This window comes from Echinops telfairi, unplaced genomic scaffold, assembly GCF_000313985.2.
Source record: "Echinops telfairi isolate 266 unplaced genomic scaffold, ASM31398v2 ScPeMD7_2010;HRSCAF=2546, whole genome shotgun sequence".
Taxonomy (NCBI): domain Eukaryota; kingdom Metazoa; phylum Chordata; class Mammalia; order Afrosoricida; family Tenrecidae; genus Echinops; species Echinops telfairi.
In genome coordinates this window covers 20,059,976-20,086,669 of record NW_022105908.1, presented here as the reverse complement: position 1 = coordinate 20,086,669, position 26,694 = coordinate 20,059,976, and the positions used below count along the sequence as shown (strand labels likewise).

Genomic DNA, 26,694 nt, shown 5'->3' with positions numbered 1-26,694 from the left:
CCACGCTTTCTCAATTAAAGACGATTTATATACCGAAGAAGAAGTTGTGTCCCTTATGTGTGGGCGGCGGCCACCCGCAGTTGTCGGGGGCGGGACCCAGCCCTGGGGGCGGGGCGGGTGGGCTGGCGGCTGCCCCCCAACAACAGGTGCACATTCCCGGGAGCCTCGTCACTTCCCCTGGGTTGGCAGTGCGGGCTAGGCAATTCACCCAGCCAGCTCTCCCGGTGGCCATGACCCGGAGGGCGCTGCTGCCGCTGCTGCTGATGGGAGCTCTGTGGGCGCCACTCCCTCCGGGTGAGTCCGGACCCCGAGGGGGCAATGGCAGGGTCAGGGATCTTGGACGGACACCGGGCTTCACTTCGTCCCCTCCTTCCCCAGACGCCCATGGCTCAGAGGCGGAGGGTCGGCTCCGCAACAAACTGTTCTCGGGCTATGACAGTTCCGTGCGTCCGGCACGGACGCTGGGAGACCGCGTCCGGGTCAGCATTGGTCTCACCCTGGCGCAACTCATCAGTCTGGTGAGGTCGCTCGGCGTCGCTTGCGGTCCGGCTCCCCGACGGGCCGAGGGGGCGTGGCCTGGGGCTCCGCAGGGGCGTGGCCTGGAGCGAGGCTGGAGATTGAGTGGAAATAGGACCAATGGGCAAAGCCGTGGGCGTGTCCCGTGGCCAGGCTCCGGGTGGAGCCGAGAGAGTGGTGGGTGGGCTGGCCTTGAAGAAGCAGCTGGAACCCAGGGAAGAGCTAGAGGGCGAGCCTTAAGGCAGGGCTGGGTCAGAACCGTCTAGGCTGGGGCGCACCTCGCACCTCGGCGCCCAGCAGAGTAAAAAAAAACCCCAAAATCAAAGCAAACAAAAACACAGCGGGAGGCGAAGCTCAGGGCTGAATGAGCATGGATGGAGCCGGTCAGAGGATGGCCGAAGGGAGGGCGGTAGAGAGACCGCAGACTCCCCAGTAGAACAGTCTTTGTGAAATATGGGAGGGGTTTGGGTTCAGGGGGGTGGGACTCAGAAAGGGGGGCGGGGCCCCTCATCTCTTCTCCCTCCCCCCATCACTTCTTCCCCTCCGCACCCTCTTTAACCTCTTCCCTTTATACGTTTCCCTTTTAGAACGAGAAGGATGAAGAGATGAGCACAAAGGTGTACCTAGACCTGGTACGGAAGCCCTGCGGGGTGGGACCCTCCTGCTACCTAGGCCATTTCCTGGACTGTCCAGCGCAGGACGTCCTTCCTTTTCACCATCCCGGAAAACACATTTATAACGGAAATAGAAGCTTCCGGAAACACTGCCGAGCTGTCCTACAGGAGAGGAGTTACACTCCATGTGTTTTTCATTCTATTATTATTCTTTTTTAAGTACAGGTTTTAGGCCACTCATTGTTTGAAAAGCAGTATCTTTCTTTTTACGGAATAAAATAAGTGGGGTCTGGGACCCACCTTAGCTGAGGTGGGTTCCAAGGAGTGCTGGCGGCGGCGGGGCGGGAGCCTGAACACTGGGCCTCCTGACCCCACAGCCCCTCCAGGTCCGGTGTGGTTCTGCTTCCCAGCACCCTCTCCTCACGCTTTCCCGGGTTCCCTCTCAGCCTCCAGCCCTAGTTCGTTCTTCACTCTCTGTTTTCCGAGGAGTGGACGGACTACAGGCTGAGCTGGAACCCCGAGGATTACGAGAGCATTGACTCTCTGCGCATCACCGCGCAAGCCGTGTGGTTGCCCGATGTGGTGCTCCTGAACAAGTAAGGAGCCTCCCAGAACCTGGGAGGTGGGCAGGGTCGCGGGAGCGACGGGGCCACAGGGCCAGGCCTGATTTTAGACCCAGATCTCTTCCCGACAGCAACGACGGAAATTTTGACGTCGCTCTGGATGTAAACGTGGTGGTGTCCTCCGACGGCTCTGTGCGCTGGCAGCCGCCGGGCCTGTATCGGAGCAGTTGCAGCATCCAGGTGCCCAGACCGTGCCTGGGAAGCCCGGGGCACTTTTAGGAGCCCTCTCTCTCCGCTGACTTCCCGGATTGTCCCATCTCTTTCATGATCCCACATAGCCCGCATCGCTTATGCCACATTGATTTTTGGTTGGGTTTCATCTTCTCTGCACACACTCGCTGACCCCACACCCAGTCTTCCTCAGTAACATCCCATCCCTTGTTTGCCCAATGGCCTCAGTTAATATCCTGCCAATGCTCCTGTAACCTCACTTCCCTCGTGACCCCTGTCTCCTCAATACCTCAGATCCTCTGACCCCCATCTGCTCTGTGACCTCTCCTGCAACCTCCCTCAATACCCACCCATTCTCTTGCAGTTCTTGCTAAAGATCCCCTCCTCTGTCCAGGTCACTTACTTCCCCTTTGACTGGCAGAACTGCACCATGGTGTTCCGTTCCTACAGCTATGACAGCTCAGAGGTCAGCCTGTGGACAGGCTTGGGTCCTGATGGACAAGAGCGGCAGGAAATTCACATTCACGAAGGTACCTTCACTGGTGAGTCGGCACGGCCCCCATGGCCCTGGGCTTTACATTTTCCCATTTCTAACAGGCTGCTAAATATACTGGGTCAGCAGTGCCCAATACAACCCTGGGTGGCCAGTAAGAGAAGTAGGGCAGAGAAGGAAATTGAGGCTAGTCCAAGTTCATTGGAGATGGGCTGCCCAGCCCAGTGTTCATAGCTAGCCCCACGTCAATCTTCGCAAGACTGGAATGTGGCTGAGCAAGCCATATCTGGGACTGACCAGGAAGACTCCCACCTGTGTTCTCCTCCCCCAGAGAATGGCCAATGGGAGATCATTCATAAACCCTCGAGGCTCATCCAGCCTGTAGGGGACCCTAGGGAAGGAGGTGAAGGACAGCATCAGGAGATAGCCTTCTATCTCATCATTCGCCGGAAGCCTCTCTTCTACCTGGTCAACGTCATCGCCCCATGCATCCTCATCACTCTCCTGGCCATCTTTGTCTTCTATCTGCCTCCGGATGCAGGTAAGGGGGTAAGGTTACCCAACACTTCTTGGCACCAAGGCTCAGCTGTGAATCCAGGCAGCGTTTTCTTGCCAACCGAGGGCACCAGAGTGGTGCTTCCAAAATCCCACCTCGGATTTTCCCTTCAACCAGAGAGACCCCTTTGGACCCAGATTTTCCTTGCCTTTAAGTGAGCCCAACCCCTGGTTCTGCCTCCCCTCGGCCACCCTCTCTCTAGTCTGGTGGTAGGACTTTAGAACTGTTTCAATGAACTCTCAAATTTATACAATTCCCGTTCTTTTCTCCATTCTTAGCATCCTCCTTCCCTACTTTTTCAGACACGCCCTTAACCTCCCAGGGAATTAAACCAACGTTTCTCTACGAGACAGCATAATGTAGTAACAGGGACATTTCTGTGTTTCTCAAGTTTCCTGATATGGAAATGGGGACAATTACTGCATAGAATTGTGGTGAGGATTAATTGCCCGATACTCAGTAAATTCTCTAATGTGTTGGTATTCTTTGTACTAGTTTTGAGCACTTGCTATGAGGCTATACAATTAGCACCTCACATACATGAGCTTAATTCCAGTCTTGACAGCAAACTCAGAGAGGTAAGTACTGTATGGTCATTCCCATTTTACACTGGAGGATCGGAAGGCAGAAAGAGCTTAAATCACTTGGCTGGCATGATGGTTAGCGCATTCCAACTCAAGATAGTTGGGCATTCCAACTCAAGTTGAGACCAGTCTGTTTCAAGGAGGGACCCCAGGTCGTTCTAGTATTCAAAATAGGGTTTCCTCCTCTCCTCTTTACGGAAGGAGATTGCAGGGTGCACCCTGCCACTCACTTCCAAAGGACACCGTCCACTTCTTCTGGGAGCAGGATTAATCTTGGAAACCAAAGTACTAGAACTAAAGGCATCCAGATCATGGAACTCATTCATTTCAACACCTTCCACGAAGTTTTCCGAGCCTGTTACGTGCCACAGGAATGACCCGCCAGCGTGCATATCCTGAAATACTTCGTTTCCTTTTAGACCCTTCAAATGGCTAAGAAGTTCTGGTAAAGGCTACAGGGGGGTTGGAGCATTTATTCATAGGTTGAGCGTCTAGTAGGCGCTAAGCACTCAGAATACATCACGAAGAAACATTCCAATGGGAAAGTCCGTGTCCAAATCCTCTTCTAGTGATGGAAAAACTGGCAAAAGCCAGAACCTGTGTAAGGTAGAATCCTGTCAGAGAGGGATTATGAATGGCAATAATTTTCCCTAAGCGAGAGCAATAGAAAAATGATAAGACTGCACTCAGACAACCGTGGAACGTTTGCAAGACCCAGACAAATAAGACAGTTTTATCAAGTTCTGGCTCACACAAGGTCCGCTGTAGTATTAGAAGGGAACTAGTGCTGAGGAAGAACATAAAGTGGAAGGAGTGCTGGGGAGGTTGCAAACTGGGAGAGGGGCTGCATTTGATGCCGGCAAACCCTTCACTGAAAAGGGAATGTTTGAGCAAAGACGGGAAGGAGGCAGGCGAATGAGCCAAGCAGCTCTCCTGGAGAAGATCTTCCCAGGCAGAAGCAACAGGGAGTGTAAAGGCCCTGATATTGGCTGGTGTGGGCCCAGAGAAGCCTGAATGAAGTAAGCAGGGGGAGCGCAGTGGGAGATGAAGTCAGTGAGATAGTGGGAAGGCCTTGTAGATGGGAGTCAAGATTTTGGCTTCTGTGTGGAAGGAGAGGAGGAGTCGCTGAAGGGTTTTGAGAAAAGGAGCGATATGATCTGACTTACATTTTAACGAGATCATCCTGGCTGTGCGTTCAATCAAGAGCAGTCTGCAGGGACCCACGGATGAGGCAAGGAGAACAGCTAGGCAAATGTTGTTGTTGTTTTGGTTTTTGGGGCAGTTCTTTACTATAACCCAGACAAGGGTGGTTTGAACCAGAGTGGTAGTGGTCGAGATGTTCAATAACTAGTTTCAGGCAAGATGGGGGCAAGTCAAAAAGCGTTGCTACTAGGTAGGGCTCCAGTTAGTTATGCATGGGTTTAATCCAAACTGCGTCAAGCAGGTGGATGATTGCAGACAAGTTCCCTCAGTAGCATTTTTGTCTCCATTTCATGGGGGTCACCTTCAAAAAACACATCTAACCAAAACAGTGGCTTCTGAGAGAATGTGCTGGATCATTACATTCAAGGTATAGAGGTCTGCTCAGAAGGTTAGGGTGACTATTTGGGGGATTACAAAGGAGTAATCTTGGTAGATTTTTCTCAAAGGACACAAGATGATCCTAAAGGTTTATGATGAAGTGTTAAGATCACTGAAAACTGCATTGGTGAGAAAAAAAAGCTAGTAGCACAGAGGAATTCTTTGCCCCTCCTGAGACGGTCCCTGCTCATTTTTAGAGGGTAGCAAGGGCTATTTAATAAGCATTTCCTTGGGAAACCTTACCCCATCCACCCAACAGCCCTGATCTTGCCCGTTGTTTTTGTTCTTCGGCTCAATGAACATTGAAAAGGAACACAGTTTTGGTCCGGTGGCGATGCCAGAACTGCCCTTTTGATGTGGTGTGAATCAAAGAACACAGAATTCTTCAGAGGAGGGTTAGAGAGATAGAAACACTCCCTTCAGAACTAGATAGACTTAGATGGTGAGAAGGTCTATAAACAATAGTTTCACGATGTTTTTTGCTTAATATGTTTGTATGATTTTTTAGCAATCACTTTTTTTAAATTGACCCTCATATTCTTAAATCAGAGTCAATAGTCTGTTCCGGGGTTACGTATGGGAGGAGAGAAAGAAAGGAAAATTGAGGCAGACTCCCAGGGTTTGAGTCTGGGCCACGGGAAAGATGGAATTATCATTTATGAGATGGGCAAGAATATGAGAGGAACAGGTTTGAAGACAGGAGACATGTTAAATTTGACACGGCTATTGGATAGCCAAACAGGTTACGCAGACAGGTGGATTTGATCCTAGATTTCGGGCGGGGGTGGGGGTGGGATGAGGAATCTAGACATTGGAGTTGGGCGAATTCGTTATGTGCAGAGGACCTTGAGTGGACTGGAAACAGTCACTGATTATGCCATAGAGCGTGCCTTCTGGAAAAGCCTAATCCTCCTTCCTCTCTGACCCCCCCAGGGGAGAAGATGGGGCTCTCCATCTTTGCCCTGCTGACCCTCACTGTGTTCCTGCTGCTGCTGGCAGACAAAGTGCCTGAGACCTCCCTAGCAGTCCCCATCATTATCAAGTACCTCATGTTCACCATGGTCCTCGTCACCTTCTCAGTCATCCTTAGTGTGGTGGTTCTCAACCTGCACCACCGCTCACCCCACACTCATCAAATGCCCCTCTGGGTTCGACAGGTATGAGCGATCGGTACCCCCAATCTGTGTTAACTGCGAAATCTAGTATTTAGCTTCCTGTCCCAGTGCTGTTTGACACAATTATTCTTATCCTTCTGTCATCATGCCATAGTTACCGTACTTTCTTCATCAATATTATCTCTTCTGAGTCCACAAAGAGACATTCTCCGGGTTGGGAATTATCCAAGAGCTCCGATGGTTGTAGAGTGCACTTACTTGTTAGTCTCTGGGACTGGATTTACGCACACAAAAGAATGGGCACCGGCGAGGATGGTGCTTGGCTGCTTTCCTTATGTCTGAAAGCATAGCTCTTATCCAACACCTCTTATCTACTCATCTGCAGATATTCATCCACAAGCTACCGCGGTACCTGGGCCTGAGAAGGCCCAAAACTGAGAGAGATCAGATGCTGGAGCCTCCTCCTCTACCCCTCAGAGAGTCCCCAGGGAGTGGCTGGGGTAGGGGAATAGATGAATATTTCATCCGGAAGCCTCCAAGTGATTTTCTCTTCCCCAAACTCCACAGGTAGGGCCTGCTCTCTATAGACCACAGAGAAGAGAGGCGGGGAAACTACAGTTCCCAGAAGGCTATGCGAAAACAGGAGGCTTATGCTCCCGGATGGTACCGTGGTTGAGCATCATGGGAGTTGTAGTATTCCTTCCGCTGTGGGGCGGTAGCAAGTAGAGGAGTGGGAGGAGTTGCAGCAGGCTGTTCGAAACCACCAGCTGCTCCACGGGAGAAAGGAGAGGCTTTCTATTCCTGAAGAACGCCAGTCTCGGTTGCCCGCAGGGGCAGTTCTACCCTGTCCTATAGGGTCTCTTTGAAGTTGCAATCAATCGACTCAGTGGCGGGGAGTTGGGGGAACGCGGTGTTGTTGGCGGTTCCCACAGGCTGGGAGAGTCTGAAGGGAGTTGGGGCGGGGCTTAGGGCACTGGTGTGGGTTTGTCTTGGCGTCGGGCTGGGACCCGTGTCATTCCACCGCCAGGTTCCAGCCTGAACTGTCCACCTCCGACCTGCGGCGATGTATCGATGGCCCAAGCCGGACTGGGGGCCTGCCTCCCGAGCTCCGGGAAGCCGTTTCTTCCATTAGCTACATCGCCCGGCAGTTGCAGGAGCAGGAGGACCACGATGCGGTGAGTCCAGTGAGGGTGGGCTAGGCAGGGCCGGCTAAGGGCTCCACCCTCCACCTTCGAACTCAGGCTCGGTCTCTAACCCCCGGTTTGGTTTCTGATTAGAGGGCTCTTACACTGGGCACCGACCCGGGCTTCCCTTCTTTCTCCCATCCTTCGCTGGCGGCCTTTCCGCTCCCTTTGCTCAGTAGGGGGGTTGGGTGGTACTCGCCGCGGGCGGGCCTCCAGAACACTCCCCTCTGCCTTCTGCCAGCTGAAGGAGGACTGGCAGTTCGTGGCCATGGTAGTGGACCGCCTCTTTTTATGGACCTTCATCATCGTCACGAGCGTCGGGACCCTGGTCATCTTTTTGGATGCCTCATACCATGTGCCTCCTCCAGACCCCTTTCCTTGAGGACAGAAGGGCCGAGCCCCAAGACCACAGCCAACTGAACGCAAGAGTTTTGCAGTAGTCTCTGGCCCTATCCCGTCTTTGCCTCTTAGCACCTTCACTAGGAACCTAGCTCTCTATTTCCCTCCCTGGGAATGAAGTGGAAGTGGGACTGAGACAGGTGGGAGCGTTGGGCTTACCTGAGTCCTTGAAGAAGCTTCTTTGGCTCCCCATGAAATGGATCAAAGAACAAGTGGATTGTGCCTTCTTTACCGTCATATCCCCAGCGCCAGGCACAAGCCCTCATCTACCGTAGGTGCTTCGCATTTGTTGCTTGCACTGGAAATTGTTTTTCCCGAAGGAGCAATACCAGTTTAGTAGTGTGTATCTCTTTGCATGTTGGGACTAGTGGCCTTTTTTTCTTTTCTGTAATTTATTCTTTGGTGATGAGTATTACCCTCAGTATAAATATACATATTAAAATTAATTAATTAAATTTAAAATATACATATAGTCATTTCTGAGAGCATGTACTTATAATGAGAGGAAAAGGTTTTTTAAATTGTTCATTCAGGCTCCGGCTTTGGTGTTCAAAGATCAGACAGACCTCTGAAACTGCTTTGCCTCAGTTTCCTTATCTGTACAATGAAGCTAATAAGTGTTTTCCACTGGAGGGTGGTGTGGGCATCACCAGACCAGCAACATCCAGTGTATTTCAGAGGTCATGAACTTGTGGGTTTGCCTTGGCCCGGGGTACGTGTTTTAAATGTGTTAGTTGATGACCTTTTGAAATTGGGATGCTTCATAGAGAAATCAGGATTTCTGAATTCTCTGGGGAAAAAAAAAAACAACTAATCAACTCGTTTTCCACTGGCAGCAACTTGCTAGTGCTGACTAGTGGCTACCGGTCCTGGTTCAGGAACGCACGCCAGAATCCTTCAAAACCCACACCCACCTGACCACCTTCATTCATTGTACCTGCCCATTCTCCATTACTCTCAAGAAGATGCCAGGGAAGGAAGGTGGGGACAAGGAGTTGAAGTCCTGGGCACGGTTAGGAGCACAGAGAGGTCATATCTCCAGTTTCCTTTTAATTTGGGAAAAGGCTTAAGGCATGGGCCTTGAAAGACACGGGGACCTTGGGCCCGGCATTTGTGTACAGAGTGGAAAGCGAGTTAATGCATCTGCCCAGAGGTGAGACCAGAGAAAGTCTGGACCTGGTGGCTGCGGTGAGAGCAGTGATGTACCTGAAGTCAACAGGGCTTCACATCTGTCCAATAGCTGGAAGCTGTCATAAGGGAAAGAGTACAACCACAACTCCCAGGGATCCCCAAATAACCGCACCTGGCACCCCGATGCGGAGCACAGTTCATTTGTCTTGTTGGTTTATTGGCCTAGAGTTGGACACACACACAAATGCGGAGATAAATATCGGTCAGTTTCTCTATATCTGGGTCCTCACTACGCATAGAGCTAGAGTCTGTAGAATTCTAAATCTTGTGTGCTGCGGCACAGAACCAGTGGCCTTCCCACTCCACTTTCACCCTTCTTCCCAGAGAACATGGGCAAAGAACACAAACTCACAAGACTCCATAGACTTCAAAAGACGAAACTGCAAAATCCCCAACTTCCAACAACTGAAATGCACACTACCCCCAGCTCCGATACACATATGTTCATCTCCACTTTGCCACAATCTCAGTGCCCAGAACCACCAAATTCTGGAAACCATTTTCCTAAATCATAGTTGCAAAAAAGAAGAAGAAAAAAGGCTACAATCCCAGTTCTCCCAAAATATCCATGGTTTTTGGAATTTTGACCCATTCTGAAATTCAAATTCCCCAGCCCATCCTTAACGCCCTCTATCTCCCCCCTTTTTGCCTCAGAGGAGTGCAGACTAAAGGCTGTGGGCCGCCTGTCTGTCCTCACATCTGCCCCTGCCTCCAGGCCTCCCTCAGTCTCTTGTGGTTCCGCTGTATAGATAGATAGATAATTTGTGTGTAGATATATATATATGTAGTCTTTATTACGTTTTTTCCGCAGTTTTTCTAAAGTGCCAGAAACAAGATTTGTGGGACTTGTTTAATGATTTGTTTGTTTGTATTGTCCCCCTATTTCAAACTCTTGTTTTGCCTACTTAAAAATTGGAACTTGGTACATTCAGTAGGAAACGCTTCACTCAGGTTGTGCCCAAGACCAAGAAAAGTGCAGAGAGACAGCGAGGGGAGTGAAGGAGCAGCTCTCACTCGTCTGCTTTAACATCCAAGGAGCCTGCCGGGAGCCTCCTCCCCCTTCCTATACACTGGGAAGGCAGGAGAGGGCAGGATGCGCCTGCCCCTCCCCCAAACTCCCCTCCCTCCAGAAGCCTCGATCATGCCGGTCAGCAGATGCTCAGAGGGCAGCCATCTTGGCCCTAGAAAACAGTAGCTGGGGAAAAGGCCGCATTTTCATGACGGCAACATTTCCCTTTTTGAAACTGCACTCCTCTCATTCCCATTTGCCAAATTTGCTCCCCCAAAACTTAACTGGCTCTCCCCTTATGAGCTGTTTTTCTTTTTCTCCCCACCAAGGCTGGGGGAGGGGGGGAATAGTGGGGTAGAAATGTTCGTCCGATCACTGACAGGAAAACTGGGAGGCCCAGTTTTCAGGGAATTAGGAACAAACATTTCTTCATCTCCCCCTCCCCCCCACTGGAAGGAAATATAGGGACCCCTGACCAGAGTTAACTAGTGCAAATTCGGGACTAGGGACTGTTTAAAGTCTCTGTGCCCCATCCCTAGGCTGGGATCTTTGGGTGCGGGAAACTGAGTCAAGGACGGGGCGTAAGGTGCTATTTTGGAGGGAAATTGGTGGGGGTACCCCAAAACCCACCAGGGGAGTACGGTGGCTCCCACAAACTATTTGGAGTGACTGATGAGGGGAGTGACATGGGAGAAGATGGGGCCAAGGTGAGGATGGGAGGTCATGTGCAAATCTCGGGCTCACCCACCCAGCCAACCCCCATCATTTTTCTGGCTATTTGGTCTATTCTGGGAGAAACCATCAGGAAAAAAACAGGGAGCAAGTAGATGCCCTTCCCCATTCCATATGGAGCTCCTCCCTCCTGGCCCCCAAATCGGAGTGAGCCCAGAAGAGGCTATATCTAGAGGCAGGAAGAGGTGTGACACATCACCAAGTCTGCCTTGGAAGAATCTGGGGGTCACTGGATTTGGGGGTTAAGACAGGGCCAAGACTGGTGCTGCCTTGGACTAGGAAGTGCTCAGCCATGGAAGAGAGGGCTGGCTAGCCCTCCCCACAGCCAGAAGACCCCCTTGACCTGGATCGGGAGAGGCTAGCTCCAAAGTCCAGGAGGATGGAAGATCCCAAGGCATGGAAGCCAAGGAAGGCATGGCATTTCCACAGGAACAAAACAACAGTAACCACCACCAGGGACACAGACACCGTCCTGGGGGAAATGGAATCTGAAGCCATGCCCCCACGTGGGTGGGGCTGGGGTATCACAATGGTCTGGTCCAGGTCCTGGGCCTCACCCTCTCACCTGGGGAGGGTGGGGAGTGGGAAGAAGAAACAGAAGACTGGAATGTGCTAGGAAGCATCTGGGGAAGGGGTCGGAAGGGAAGAGAAAGCTTCAGAACCAGGTGGGATCATTGGATAAGAGATGATTTTCCGAATCGGGGCGTGCAGGGTTAGACATTCAGAGCTGGTGGGGGCTGTGAGTAGAGATTCAGAGAAGTATATTGCTCAGTTGCCCCGAGGGCTGGAGAAGGGCCTGGGGGGCTGCCCGTGCCCCTCAAGGAGGCCATTCCCTGGAGGAGAATTGAGAGGGGAACCATCAGAGACCCCGTCCCAGAAGATGGGAAAACTACAATCTCACACAAAGCCGCCTGACCCCTGTGCTCCAGGAGCCCCCCAAAGTCCCTGCACAAGAGTGTGGAGGGACTCCCAAGGGGCAGGGAGGCCAGGGCGCTAGTAGTAGTGGCAGGGTTCAGGGAGGGTAGCAATTGGTGAAAGGGGGGAAACTGGCCCAGAGCTCACCCCACGTCTCCCTTCTGGGTTCTCTCAATCCCTGCCCTTTCCCCTTCCCCCTTAGGGGGGACTTGGGGAGGAAGAGTTGGGGGAGCTGGGGGTGGAGGGGTGGGAGGTGCGGCTTGAGGACTCACTGCATAGCCAAAGACCCCTGGTAGGAAGGGAAGGGCCCCCCCACCCTTCTCATCAGGCAGGACCATGTTGAGAGCCACGGGGAGGGCGGCCAGGTTGCTGAAATTGTATGGGTAGGCTGCCAGGAGCTGGGGGCCATAGACGAGGGGGTAGGGCTCGGGGTAGAAGGCCACTTTGGCAGCCCCCATCCCCTCCACCCGGTCGCCCTCCCCACCCCCCACTGGCCCCTCACTCCCAGGTTTGCCCTTGCCACTGCCCGATTCCCGGCCACTGCCAATCAGAGCCAGGGGGAATTCCTGCACAGGCGGGTAGGTGTAGCTGCCCCCTCCCGCCACCACCGGGGGCTCCTCACCCCCAGAGATGACAGGGTCCTGAAGGGAGGCCGGCTCACAGGCTTCCTCGGCTGCAGTGCCTCCGCCCCCCGCCTCTCCACTGGACGAGGAGACTTGCATCTCCTGGGGGGCCTCCTCCTTGACGCCCCCGGGGCCGGGCCGCGCGCCGGCGCCGCCCTTGGAGTAGGCAATGACAGGGGTGGGGGCGCCCCCGGGCCGCTCGGCGGCGTGCCTCTGCACGTGGCGGCTGAGGGCGCCAGCGGTCTTGCACACCTTGGCGCAGTGCGGGCAGGTGAAGCGGCTGCAGGGCTTCCGCCCGGCCCGGGAGCCGTGGGAGCCGCTGCTGTGGGCCTCCTGGTGTTTGCGCAGCTTGCGCAGGGTGGCGAAGGTCTGGGCACAGTCCCCACAGCGGTGCCTCCGCTCACTGCGGGCACGCCCGGCCGGGCCCTCGGCCGCAGGCGTCTCCTCCCAGCCCCTGCGCTCCAGCTTCGGCCTCCAGCGCAGCTGCCGCCGCCCTCGGGGCACCGCGTTGCCCGCGCCGCCGCCGCCGCCCGAGGCTCCGGCCTTGCGCTTAGGCTTGTAGGAATAGTAGGGCCTCCAGAGCTGGTCCTCCCCACCAGCCTTCGACTCTTCCTCGTCTTCGTCCTCCTCGTCCTCGTCCTCGTCCTCCTCCTCCTCACTCTCCTCCCCATCCTCTCCGCTCAGCTCCCCAGGATGCAGGTCGGTTTCTGAGATGCGGCGCTTGACAATGGCCTCCTCGCCGATGCGCACGGTGATCTGGCAGAGCGGTGGGGGAGCCTGGAGCTGCGAGGGGCCCCGGCCAGGCCCCGCCAGGGGACCCCCGCCCCCGCCGATCCCGCCAGCTGGCTTGGCGGTGTATGTCAGAGTCCTCCCTGCACGTGGGGTCTGGCCTTTGGTCTCCTCCGCGGCGGCCGGGGTGGACCCTGCTGCTGGGGCTAGGCTCACTTCTGGGGCCCGGCTGGCTGGGGTGGGCGCAGGCTCTGGCGGGGGCGGGGGGTACTCACGCTTCTTGGGAGGTCTTGGGGGAGCGGTGTAAGTGATGACAGAGGCGGCCTGGGCCCCTCCCGTGCTGGCAGGCCCACTCGAGGCTCCGCCACCGCTGCTACCCCCGTGGACAATGACCGAAGGGGCTGGGTGGGCAAATGTGATGACAGAGGGTGGGGGCCCAGGCTCTGGGGCAGGTGGGGGTCCGGGGGGTGGGCTGGTTGGGACTGCTGCAGGAGCAGCTTTGTCGAGACCTGGCGAAAGGGCGGGCTCCGGGGCTCCCTGGCTGTAGGTCTTGTAAGGCCGCTTGGCGGCCCGCATGGGCAGCAGGCGGTACAGCTTGAGGGTATTGAGCTTGGGCTTGTAGCCCCCATTGGGAGTCTTCTCACTGGCTAGGAGGCCTGGGCTAATGCCGTGGAAGGCTCGCTGGTGGGTCTTCAGGTTGTAGTAGGTGACAAAGGTCTCCCAACAGAAGATGCATTGGTACCTGGTGGGAACAGCAGGGAACAGGGTCAGAACAGAGATACTTGAGTCGGGGGTCCTGGACCGGGGCTTCAGCTTCCTCCACCCTCTACTGCCATCCACTCCAACCGCTAACTCACTCCCCTGGCCATTTGCTCTTCCTCCTGCCCTGCTGTCTGTCTCCCCCTGCCAGCCTCAGCAGGAGCACCAGGCCTGGCTCAGCTCCCCACCAGCTGCGAGGCTCTAGACAGCCAACTCCTCCATCTGCAAGCTAAGCTGGGAGTCAAGGCGCGCCCCACCTCATTTGCAAAGCGGTATTTTGAAGCACAAATGGCAGGACTGGAAACGTTTTAGGAACCAAACCCAAACCTAACCAGTTGCTCTCCAGTCAAATTCGACCGAACTGACCCCATATGTACCGGAGTGGACCTGTGCTCCACAGGGGTTTCAGGATCAATTGTTATTTAAGTAGTAAATCACCAGGCCTTTCTTCCGAGGCACCTCTGGATGAACTTGAATCATCAATTTCCGGGTAGCGGTCAAGTGTGTAAACTGAGCTTTTGCACTACCCAGGGACTTAAGGACACGATGGGTAACTTGTGAAACACCAAACTCATTGCCAAAGTCAACTCTGAGCGAGAGCAACCCTATAAGACAGAGCAGTATCACAGCTGTGGCTTCAGAGGCTACAAGTCTTTAAGGGAATAGACAGCCTCATCCTTCTACCACGCAGTGGCTGGTCGTTTTAAATTGCTGGTCTTGAGGTTAACAGACCAATGCATAACCCACTAAGTCACAAGGGCTCCTGACATTTTGGCTACATTATGGAAATATAAGGCATTGCCCCGAATAGTAACAGCCCCGGTGGCATAGTGGTTACGCATTGGGCTGCGATCCTCAGTGGCAGCAGTTCAAAACTACCGGCTGCTCCACAGGAGAAAGACAGGGCTTTCTACTCCTGTAAACAGTTACAGTTTCGGAAATGCTAGGCCATCAGTTCTACCCTGTCCCATAGGGTTGCTATGAGCCGATGGCAGTGAGAGAGAGTCCGGAACAGTATTCACTGTTTGCGGCCAGGTCTGAGCACCCTGTAGTCCTTTCCAGTAAGGGCACCTTTCTCCTCTGCTTTCTCCATAGCACCAAGATGTAGAGGTGCTGTTTACTACCATCAGCTGAAGGGAGTGGTGGGTGCAGGGAGACAGGTGGGTGAGCTGAAGATAGCTGGGGGGCCAGCCTCAGGATGACTTTTGAGACTCATGCTCAGCTCTGCCCCTCCCCTGTCCTCACAGTCCGGAACAGGGGTCTAAAGTCTAGCTCCTGACCCCTCTGTGCTGCCCAGCCTCCATCCCCCTACTCTGCGCCCCCCCTCCCCGCACCAGGCCACTCACCTGCGCTCCCCAGTGTGCCACACTTCATGCTTAGTGCGGTACTCAGCCAAGGCGAACACCTTCTCGCAGTAGCGGCAGGGGTACTTCCTCCTCCAGGAGTGCACGTTGCTGTGCCGCTTCAGGCTGGACAGCGTCACGTAGGAGCGCTCGCAGGCTGCGCACACATACAGCACGTGGCCGCCCACCACCTTCACCACGTGCTCGGGGCCACCTCTGAAACCCACCGGTGGGGGCAGGGCGGAGGCATCCACTCCCGCTGGACCGCCGGGGCCAGAGCCCCCGGCTCCCAGCCCGGTAGACGCCCGAGTGCTGACCCCTCGTCGGCATTGAGCCTCGTGGGTCTGCAGCCGCTTGGGATGAATGAAACTTTTCCCACATCTGGGGCACGTGAGCAGCCGCCGGGACAGCGAGGACTGTGAGTCAGAGGCCTGGGCCTCCGCCCCATCATCCTCCCACTCTCCAGCTGGCCTGGCCCCTGGCCCGAAGCCGTCCTCTTCGGGTTGCAAGGTGGCCATGGGGGTTGAGGCAGGGGGAACCCAGGCATCACCTCCCTCCCCCAGGCCCTGCAGGCGGGAGATGCCCAGCCGTCTCCCCAGAGCTCCGATCTCTGCCACCGCTGCCCCGTCCCCTCCCCCACCAGGTAGAGCAAGCCTCGCACTGTAGATGAAATTGAGGACATCAGAGAAGGCAGCTGCTGGGACGCCTGGCAGTTCCAGGACCCGAGGTGGAGGTGAAGTAGATGGTGAGGTGGGTGGAGGAGAGGAGGGAGATGAGGAGGAGCTGGTGGCAGGGTTGGGGGCCAAATCCCCAGTTACTGGTGGGAGGGGCGGTGGGGCTGAAGCGAGCAGGGCCTCTCTGAAGAAGAGACTGGAAGCCGCCAGGACACTCCGGTGAGCGGGGAACTTGGTGTCCCCAGCTATGAGGGTAACGTCACAGAAGAGGCCACGGAGCCGCTGCTCATTGAGTTGGCGCAGGACGGCGGGCGCATGGGTCGGGTCTGTCACCTCTGCAGGGGGGGGCATGGCGCCAGCCTAGATAGGGAAGAGGAGGCCAGGATAGAAAGGGACCCGGACAGATGGTGGGGGAGGGTGTTCTGATTGGTAGGGAGCATGCCTAGGCAGGGTCTCAGAGGTGGAGAGGCCTCTAAGAGGAAGGAGGTGAGCTGGGAGGGGCAGAAACTAGGAGAAGGCTGAATTACTTCCGGTCACAAACTAGTCACCCAATTGGGTCTGGCCAATGTCCACCTGGGGCTAGAAGGGACCTGGGGTACCTTTGGTGGCAGTGAAGGTCAAGGGGGGCATGACCTCCAACATCAAGCAACTAGAACCAGAGGGGAAAGCAGCGAGGGACTGACTTCTCAGCCCAGCCCCCAAAGCTGTCCTGCTGGCTGGTGGCCTTAAGGGCCAGGTTTCCTGACCGCATCTTCCTGCTGCTCTCTTACCTGACAGCACGGCCACCATGGAGCAGGGGGTGTGTGGATCAGCAAGTTCCTGCTGTCGGGCCTCTTCCGTCTGTGGAGACAAGGAAAACATGCCAGGGGAGGCCGGGGAAAGTATTCCCAGGAAGGGAAGGAGGGGAGGGAGAGAGCCCAGAGCGTGAGGGGAGGCACCGAGGTGGGAGCTGGAGAGGACAGGGCGCCTGTGTGGGAGGGGCCTTGGTCAGGTTATTTGCTTAGCTGCCTCCAATGTGACCCAGGAGGTCATACCACTTGTTGCAAAGCCTTGTTCGCTTGTTGCAAAGCCTTGTTGGGCTGGCCCAGCGAAAGACAGCAGCGCCCAACTCACTGCCTGCTGGCCTCCAGACAGGAAGCCAGCTCGCTCAGTCCCCTGGGTTCCGGGCCTGTCATCACACTTAAGTCCTGCCGGCCCAATCTGAGGGGCTTAAAGGAAATCAAATATTTGCATGCTGTCTTTCATCACTATGGTCTCCTGTACATATCAAACTATATTTGCATGATTTAAAAAAAATTGGACCAAGTGGCTGGATCCAAATTAAGAGGGGACCTCCCTATAGGTCCCCAATCCCCCCTAAAATAGAGAGAGGTTTCTGGATGCCGAGGGACCACCAATAACCACTGACTCACACGCACATCGTTTGCTTCAGTCACCCAGGGGGTCATTGGAAAGGCCACCAGAGCAGTACAGAGAGGGCTTGGGTCCTACCCTGTACTCCATGATCTGGTGGCCTTGAGACTAGGGTTTTGAAGGGATGGGGGATAGAAAGGCTACCTCACTTCCTGCTGGAAACTGACCCTGCAGGAATGGCAGGAAATCCACGTGGTAGCAATCACAGCCCTGGGAGAACCCCCTGGCCACCTCCCCTGTGGGGCTTCCGGTGGCATTTCTCCAGTGTGGATCTGAGCTCCAGGGACCTACAATGACTTATCCACAGTCACAACCAAACCCAAACTCACTGTCATCGAGCCAGTGCCCACTTAGCAACTCCACAGGCCGGGGTAGAACCGCCCCCGTGAGCTTCCGAGATGCTAACTCTTCACAGGAGTAGAAAGCCCCATCTCTCCCGCACAGAGCTGGCAAAAACAGGTGGGAGCAGTTTGCAGATCCTGCCCGGGGACATCTCACCCACCCAGGGGTGTCCTCTCTCTTTGGGAGATATCCTTCTGAGAGCCTTAGGTCACGATGTCTGCAGAAGGGTCCCACATCAGGGGTTCCTCATGAAATTCTGCCCTCCCCACAATTGCTCTTTTCCATTTCCCATTCACCCTCCCCCCATACACCCAACTTCATATTCCCCCAAAGGCTTCCTGACACCTCTTCTGGATGAGAAGAAAAATCAACATAGAAAACAGGTGCTGATTTGATTCTCATGAGAGAGAGAGAGAGAGAGAGTGTGTGTGTGTGTGTGTGTGTGTGTGTGTGTGTACGTGTGCACCTGCTCCCCAGGCTGTCATGTTGTGGTCTTTCAGGAGCAAAAGGTCAGATCTTTCTTCCTCGGTGTCTCTCATTTTACAAGGGGGCTGCGAACTGCTGCCTTGGAAGGTAGCGGTAACTGGATGCTAGATGAGAAGAAAAACTCACTGCCATCAAGTAGATGCCAACCCATGGCACTGTAGGACAGGGTAGAATTGTCCCTGTGGGTGTCTGAGACTGTAACTCTTTACGGAAGTAGAAAGCTTTCACCTGTGACCCTCGGAGTGGCTGGTGGTTTCAAACTGCTGACCTTGAAGTTAGCAGCCCAATATGTAAGGTAACCCACTATGCCACCAGGGCTCCAGGAGGAAGAGGAGGAGGATAGAAGGGGTGAACTTCAGGGGTTTTGATAACCTTGACTATTAGGCTCAGGCCAGGTCCTGAATTAAGTGTTAGTGCATTCGTTGCTGAATTGCAGATGGGTAAGGAATCCTGGGGAGAGGCCTCGCTCCCCCATTGGTGATTAGTCTGGTTACACAGTGAGGAGAGAGGGCAAAGGCTTCCTATTCCCTTCCTTAAGAGCCACTGAGACCCCCAGACTCACTCCGTACTGTACGGAGCTTGTCTCACTTGTGAGTTCTCACCGCTACCTTCCGAGTCAGCACTTCGCAGCCCCTCTGTAAAATGACAAACCCAAAGAGGAACTGAGGGGCAGCACAGCCGAGGATATATAATATGTAAACAGTGGCTAGCAGGGCTGGAACCTGACCCCAGGAAGTTTGGCTCCAAAGTCTGTCCCTGAGGACTGCACCGCACCTTCTACCCATGATGGATGTGTTTACACGCACCCAGGGGCTCCCGTTAACCCATCTAGTGTTTTTGTAAAAACCAACAGAAGGGCTCTTTCTCCCAGTCCTGCAAGCCCTGGGGCCAGGCCTGCCAGCCTTCATTGCCCCATGTGGCCGGGCCCGCTGCCTACTTAGAGGCCCTGCTGTGCACAGTGTGGAGATTCTGATAAGGCCAGTCGAGCTTCTCAGCGCTAGAGGTCTAACGCCAGACTGGCCAGACTGGCCCTACCATGATGGTCTCTGAGTAACTCTCATTTAGACAAGATCTGCCAAGTTTTTGTTTTTTAAAGGCCTAAACCAGTGGCCATTGGATCAATTCCAAGTCATGGCGGCCCGGTGTATATTTCAGAGTCCAACTGCTGCTCCGTAGGAGTTTGTTTTATAGGCTTTTCAATGACTGGGATCTTTCCGAAGTAGAAGATCCAGGACTTTCTTCAGAGGCACCCCTGAGCTGATTCACTCCCCAACCTTGGGGCTAGTAGTTGAATGCTTAACTTTTCTGGCCACCCAGCGTTTGCAGGTGGCTGCTGGGCTGTCCAGTTGATTTTGGCCCATGGGGACCCCATGTGTGTAGAGGGGAATTGCTTCACGGGGTTCTCAGGGTGGCAGAATTTCAGAAGCAGGCTGCCAGGCCTAGCTTCCGAGGCCCCTCTGGGTGGGTTGAAACCACCAGTCCTTCGCCCAGTAGTCAAGCACTTAACCGTAGGCCCCCGGGGACTCCTGTGTCAAGTATAATGCTAACATTTTGTCTGGCCAATCTCATTTCAACACTCACAATGACCCCCGTGAAGTGGGTCTACTCTCATCAACCCCATGTTACGGATGAGGAAATTGAAGCATAGAGAAGTTACTTGAAACCCCTCACTTTTCGGTCGAGAGACCATAATGGCTGGATGATTTGCCCGTGGTCTCAGTGCTCTCTGGACCCCGTTACCCTGAGTTCAAAGATCCCGTCACTGGCCACTGCCTGATATATGTGCTTAGACAACTCACTGCTGTCAAGTAGATTCCAATTCACAGCAACCTTATAGGTCAGCGTCAAACTGCTCGGAGGCTGTAACTCTTGATGGAAGTAGAAGCAGACTGCTACTCCCCCCCCCCCCCCCCCCCCCCCCCACCCCCAGCCAAGGTGGCTGGTTTAACCACTGTCAATCCTAGAGTTGGCTGCCCCTAAGGGCCTTTACCCACCATGCTACTTTACCCACTATGCTTCTGTTGCTACAAGGAGAGAAGACATTCCTAATTGACCTTGGGCAAGTGGCCTAACCTGTTTCCTTGTCTATAAAACCCCGTGCCCTCAAGCTGATTCCACTGCTTGCAACTCTCTAGTGGTCTTGGGCTGCTAGTACGGAGACACCACCACTGGGTGGCTTTAACCAATAGAAATTCCTCTTCCTCTTCTCAGTTTAACTACCACCGCCGAGTCCTTCCTGCTCACAGCCACCCTTATGGGCACGGTCTCGGAACGTCTCTGAGACTGTGACTCCCAATCCGAGCACCCAGCCACACCTTTCTGATGTTTTTACTTAAAAAAAAAAATCATTTTATTAGGGGCTCATACAATTCTTATCACAATCCATACATGCATCAATTGTGTCAAGCACATTTGTACATTCATTGCCCTCATCATTCTCAAAACATTTGCTCTCTACTTAAGCCCCTGGCATCAGTTCCTCACTTTTCCCCCTCCCTCCCCGCTCCCACCTCCCTCATGAACCCTTGATAATTTGTTATTATTTTGTCATATCTTGCCCTGTCCGATGTCGGCCTTCACCCACTTTTCTGTTGTCTGTCCCTCAAGGAGGAGGTTATATGTCGATCCTTGTAATCAGTTCCCCCTTTCCAAACCACCCTCCTTCCACTCTCCCAGTATCGCCCTGGATTCCCTGTGTTTCCAGTTCCTATCTGTACCAGTGTACATCCTCTGGTCTAGCCAGACTTGCAAGGTAGAATTGGGATCATGATAGTGGGGGCGGGGGGAGCATTTAGGAACTAGAGGAAAGTTGTATGTTTTATCAGCCACACCTTTCTCCCTTCAATCAGCTGGTGGGTTTCAAGTGCCAACTTTGTGGTTAGCAGGCCAATGCCTAACCCACAGCACTGCCAGGCAGCCTTCTCTCTGTTTACCAAAACACTCACTGCCATCGAGTTGATTCTGACTCATAGTGACCCTCTAGACAGTGTAAAACTGCCCCTGTGGGTTTCCCTGGCTAAGCACCTTTTTTTTTTCCTTCAGGCTAAGCATCTTTACGGGAGCAGAAAGCCTCCTTTTTCTTCTGTCTGGTGGCTTGTAGTTCCAAACTGCTGACCTTGTCTGTCACTAGTAGCTCAAATGGTAACTGCCCATGTCACCAAGACCTTTTTCTCTCACAGCTTCAAAATAAAAACCCCAAACAACTCACTCCCATCGAGTCAATTCTCACTCAGAGCGACCTCATAGGACAGGATAGAATTGCTCCTGTGGGACTGTACCCTCTTTATGGGAGTAGAGTGTCTGTCTTTCTCCCACTCTCATGGCTTAAGAGGCTAGCTATTTGAATTCAGAGGCCCTGTCCTGGTACTGCAGTGGTTAAGCATTGGGCTGCTCACCACAAAGGTCAGTAGTTCAAAACTGCTAACTGCTCAGCGCTTTCTACTGCTGCAGAGAGTTCCAGGCTCGGAAAGCCACGGGGGCAGTTCCAGCCTGTCCTATAGGGTCGCTAGGAGCCTCGAGGGCAGTGAGTTTGGTTTGGTCGTAGGGGGACAGTTTTCACTGCCGGCTCTAGAGTCCTGTGTCCTCAGTTTCTGCTTCCTTGGCGATCTCCGTGGGTCCTGGTATCCGTCTTACCTCATCTGTGCTTCTCTCACTGGTTTAATCTCTTATATCTCAAAAGAGAACGGCTCAAGACGCAGCTCCCTACCTTCACCCTGTCTCACTGGCATCACAGAGAACCCACTCCCCAGTGGGATGACAGCCACAGACGAGGCTCTACAGCCCTTACTTTGAGGGGAAACCGTGCCATGCTGATGGCCATCCTGGAGGACAGGGCAGGACGGAACTGCCCTACAGCATTGCTGAGGGCCAAGTAGGTTCCGAGTTGGGCAGCTAACTGCAACGTCAGCAGTTCAAAACCACCAACTGCCTGTAAAGAGTTACAATCTGGGAGACCCACAGGGGACAGCTTTACCCTGAGTCAGAATCGACTCGCTGGCAGTGAGTTTGGTTTGGAATCTTTACGGAGGAGCTTGGTGGTATAATACGTTCCACATTGGGCTGCTAACTCCAAGGTCGGCGGTTCAAAACTACCACCTGCTCAGGAGGAAAAAGATGAAGCTTTTTTGCTCCGGTATTTATCCTCAAAAACCTGTAGGGGCAGTTCTACCCTGCCCTGTAGAGCTGCCTTGAGTCTAAATTGACTCAATGGTAGTGCATTTTAATCTTTTCGGAAGCAGACTGTCAGCCACATCTTTTTCTCCTTAGAGTTGCTGGGGGTTCAAACCTCTACCACTATGCCACCGGGCTCCTACCTTCTCCATAAAACAGGGAGAACGAATGGTTCTGTTTTCATGAGATTGTTGTAAGGTTAAATCACACTCATCCTTGCCAGCACCGAGCAGCAGAGTGTCTGCCTCTGGGCCGTGCCCATGGTTTGCACGGGGCTGCCAGCAGAAAGGCTGCACTGCGAAAGAAAGGCCTGGCAACCTGCTTTCCATGACAGCCATCTGCTCTGTGACCCATGGGGTCACCACAGTCAGGATCCATCGGACAGCAGTGGGTTTGACTTTTTTTTGGTGGGGGGGCCGGGGTGGTGGTGTTGGTAAAGTGTCTGGTGCACAGTAAATGCTTAGTGAGTACTAGAGCTCTCTTACTATCTTGGAACTCAAGCCCGGAAAACAGTGGCAGGGGAGGAAGTGGTGATGAGAAAAGAGGTAGAAATCAGGCTTCAGGGTAGGTTTGTCGGCCCTGTGGTTTTTGGTTTTGTTTGTTTGTTTTTACCGTTTCTCTGTGCTGAACTGGCTGTGTGACCTTAGAGGTGGGCCGATGGGGTGTGTGCACTGCTTGCCGGCCATGTTCCACCTCTTGCTGTCCCCTCCGCCTGGAACCTTCTTTCCATTAGACAGCCTCATGCCTGGCTGCCCCACCTTTTTAAGCCTCGACTCAAGAGTCACGTTCTCCCAGAAGCCTTCCCTAGCCCTCCCCCCAGATTGTTTTTCTTCTTGGCACGGGGTAAACATATCGCTCACTTATCTCTAGAATGCGAGCTGCAAGGGATGGGGGGCAGGGGCAAGAGAGGGGCTTTTGTCTGCTTTGTTCACTGCCGTATCTCCAGGGCTCAGAATCATGGCTGGCACATAATGGGAAGTAAAAAGATTTTTGCTGAATGAACGAACCTGCCTGCTTCAAAATCAGCCTGCAGTCTGTCCACCTTCTTAAAGGAAGCCACCCTCTGTGCCGGGCTGAATTGGCTAGGACCACCCCAGGAACACGCACCATTTGCCTGGTACACTTCTGGGAGTGTTAGATGCACTGTCTCCTTTAATGAGATCCTCAAAACCGCCCCACCCTCATTTTAAAATAACAAAGCAAAAGGCCATGGCTATAGAGTTGGTTCAAAGTCATGGGGACCTTCTCTAGAGTTTCCAAGACTGTAAATCTTAATGGGGAGGGGGAGAGGGAAGGGGAGAACTCCATCTTTCTGCCAGGAAGCGGCTGGGAGATTTGAACCACTCACCTTACAGAGAACAGCTTGGTGTTTAACCCACTTCGCCAAGGGTGCTTGCAAATGGCCGTTTATATTATTTCCGTTTTACAGACGAGGAAACAGATTCTAAGTGGCTGGGTCTTGCTCAAGGTCATATAGCTTGTAAGCAGCAGACTCAAGATTTGAACTCGGGCCCATCTGTCCTCAGAGCGACAAAATGTTTCCCTTATGCCATGTGGTCGGATCCTGCTCTGAATGAGGCCTATGGCTGGCCAACTGGTTACATAAATCACCACACAAGGTCTCACGTGCTAAGTGCTAAATGTGTCATGTCTGACTCCACCCTTTCGCTGCTTCCCACATCCAGGCAGTCACCAAGTCTGTTGGATCTGAGGCTGAGCTTGGGAATGGCTCTGGAATCCTTCCCTTCAGCTCCCTCCGCCTCTGACCCTAAACTAGCTTAGGTCCTTGTTAACACGTATGGCCCGTGGCCTTCCAAATGGGTCCCTTGTCTCTTCCCGGCATCCTTTCTTCTATGGCCTTTCTCCCTTCACGAGCCTCCTGTCCAGCCACTGCTCAGCAATGATCACTCCTGGACTCGGCGGACCCTCCGCTGGTTCCCATCAGACTCCAGAATAAAGTTCAAATTCCTCAGCCAGGCATTCAAGGGCTCTGGTCTAACTCCAACCCTCCTTCCAAATCGTGCATTGCCTGATTCTCTTCAAGCACCCAGTGTGCAATCCAACTTCAACATGTCCCACGTGCCTGTGTTTCTGCATGTCTGAGAGCTTCCTGCTGCAAATGCCCTCTCCCTCACCACGTCTCAACCTCCCTCTCCCAAATCGTGGAGCTCAAACTCAAACGTCTCCTCATCCTCCCACCTTGATTCATCATTTTGTGCCTCTCTGGGGAGCACCCCATCTTGGACACTTTGGTTCCTGAGAACGCCACCTAAGCATCCCATACCTACCAGTCTTCTAAAACGGATTCTTGCAGCTGCAAAGTTCCACAGAAATTGGGGAGATATGTGCGTGTCAGGGGAGAGGCACAACGAGGTCTCCTGAAAGTGGCTGTTGGGCGGCAGACTCCAATGGTTCAGGGCATGAGTTCAAATCCAGCTCTACCTCTGACTTAGATAAGTAACTCTGGGCAAATAAATGAGTTAACATCTCTGGGCCTCCGCTCCTTCACCTATTTCCCGTAAGGTTGTTATGAAGGCTAAATGGGTGATTCCGTGCACACGTACTGAGAACAGTGCCTGGTACCTCCCCCAGGCAGTGTTTACTGCTGTTTTTGTGAGCAAAACCCTAACAAGGACACCCTCAGGGTTAACAGAGGGCTGACAGTGGCTGGCACAGCCATTGTCCCCAAGCCCGCTCCCCAGGTGCTACTGAAAATCCTCCTGGAAGAAGGCAAGGCAAGGCAAGGCAAGTAACTGGCCCCATTTTGCACGTGAGGAATGGAGGCTCCCTCAGGGAAAGAGCCAGTGAGGACTCCATGGTCAGTCCGGCCTGGGGCTCCTTCCCCTTTGCCAGGCTGCCCTGTGCACCTGTTGTCCAGGCCGGGTGTAGCAGCCAGCCCCTTCCCCCTCCCCGTTCCCTAGGTGTAGGAGGCCGCAGCCACCACGGCCTGTGCTCTCCTGCTCATGCATTCTCCCCACTCCTGAGCAGGCCCAGGACACGACATGGTGGGGGTGGTGTGCATAGTCGGAGCACACATACCACTCACCACACACACACACACACACACACACACACACACACACACACACAGCCACGGGAGGGCCCAGGCCCCAAAGGTGAGGAAAACCTGTTCTGAGGAATCTGCCTAGTGAGCAGATTCTGTTGCCAGAGCCCTCCATGGTGGCTGGTCACTGGAGAGCAACCTGGCAGGTGTCAGGGGAGGAAAGGCAAGGCAGAGCTGTCTGCAACCTGGGACAGACAGAGGACGAAAGAGGAGGAGACGACAAACTTCTCCCCACCCCCACCCCCATTTTAATGACACGAGTCATACACCCAGCCTTTACATAAACATGGCCAAGGAGCTCGAACTCTGTCCAAGCTCACTTCCCTTGCAGCCAGCCTGGCTTCTCCTCCCGGTGACCCTGACATACTGGGCGTGAGGGCCGAACATGTAGACCCTACACAAAGGCTCGCGGGGGGCCACTCTGAAAACATCTGTGTCTCCAACGGCTGCCCTTGGCCTACCCCATATTTATCTCCCCACCTTTCTCATAGCACATCCCCACGGCAGCCCCACACCACCACTTAGAAGTCAGGCACGCACACGCAGCCCGCGCTGGACTCTCGGGTCTGAGGCCCACAGTGCCCTTGTCACGCCACCTCCCTCCCCACAAGTGTTTTCTGACCTTCCAGCCCAACAGCCCGGATAGGCTCCCGCAAACAACGTCATAAAAGAATCCCATGGAGAGTGTTGCAAACACACTGCCCACAATCCCGTCAACACAACCTGCCCGATCCATCCCAGCCCCGACCCTCGGGCCAGCCTAACCCACCAGGACTCACGACCCACCTTGGGCTTCTCACTGACCAAACTGCTCACGGGTCCTGGGTTCAAGACGCGTCACTCCGCTCATTCACACAGACAGACTCATCCAGCGGCCTGCCTTCGCCACGACTGGACCACACCTCGCCAAGGCCACAGACATGGGACCCAGACGGGACGCCCGTCGGGCTCCAAGACACAAAGCCGACCTCCCTCACCCCTGTAAACGGGACACATACACCGGGCATTCTCGTGCCCTCCACAACATGCACACCCCACGCAAAGTAGGCAGACAGCAACCGTTCGCAAGCCGTTCATGCGTGTAGCACGAGACATATATGTGCAAGAAAACACATGCTCAGGTACAAAACGTACCTCGTATCCCACCGCTAACCAACTCCGCACTCTGCGAATGGTGCCGTTTCCAATGCCCATCTGTCACTCTTGTAATTCTGCCCCAACACTGGACACCCTTGTGCCTTTCTGGCCCCTCTGTCCAGGGAGGGCCCTCACCCGGCCGGCCGGCCTCCGGGCTGCCCTGCCCGAGAGCAGCAAACGAGGGTGCCCGGGAGAGTTTTACCTTGCCCACCACACAGCCGCGAGGCGGTCTCCCTCCGGGACGCACAACCCTGCCCCGACGGCGCGGCGG

At 54.2% G+C, this 26,694-nt stretch overlaps 2 protein-coding genes across 4 annotated transcripts; one reads left to right on the top strand and one right to left on the bottom strand.

Annotated features, from left to right (window-relative positions):
- The first annotated feature begins 230 nt into the window (after positions 1 to 230).
- On the top strand, positions 231 to 8,277 carry CHRNB1 (cholinergic receptor nicotinic beta 1 subunit). The gene is made up of 11 exons (XM_004712895.2): positions 231 to 294; positions 379 to 518; positions 1,104 to 1,148; positions 1,617 to 1,726; positions 1,825 to 1,933; positions 2,319 to 2,466; positions 2,749 to 2,958; positions 6,072 to 6,295; positions 6,639 to 6,820; positions 7,281 to 7,428; positions 7,679 to 8,277. The coding sequence occupies exons 1-11, from the start codon at positions 231 to 233 to the stop codon at positions 7,817 to 7,819; spliced, it is 1,521 nt and encodes a 506-aa protein (XP_004712952.1). The 3' UTR covers positions 7,820 to 8,277.
- An 886-nt stretch (positions 8,278 to 9,163) lies between these two features.
- ZBTB4 (zinc finger and BTB domain containing 4) lies at positions 9,164 to 26,579 on the bottom strand. Of its 3 annotated transcripts, none has more exons than XM_045293344.1 (4): positions 26,421 to 26,579; positions 16,582 to 16,651; positions 15,141 to 16,171; positions 9,164 to 13,777 (listed from the first exon to the last, which is right to left on the bottom strand). In XM_045293344.1, exons 3-4 carry the CDS (start codon positions 16,160 to 16,162, stop codon positions 11,827 to 11,829), a joined length of 2,973 nt encoding a protein of 990 aa, XP_045149279.1. In that variant the 5' UTR covers positions 16,163 to 16,171; positions 16,582 to 16,651; positions 26,421 to 26,579; the 3' UTR covers positions 9,164 to 11,826. The 3 variants fall into 3 exon arrangements, with proteins under 3 accessions (XP_045149279.1, XP_045149280.1, XP_004712953.1); XM_045293345.1 differs by lacking the exon at positions 26,421 to 26,579 and adding an exon at positions 24,511 to 24,924; XM_004712896.3 differs by lacking the exon at positions 26,421 to 26,579 and having other exon boundaries at positions 16,582 to 17,797.
- Positions 26,580 to 26,694: the final 115 nt, after the last annotated feature.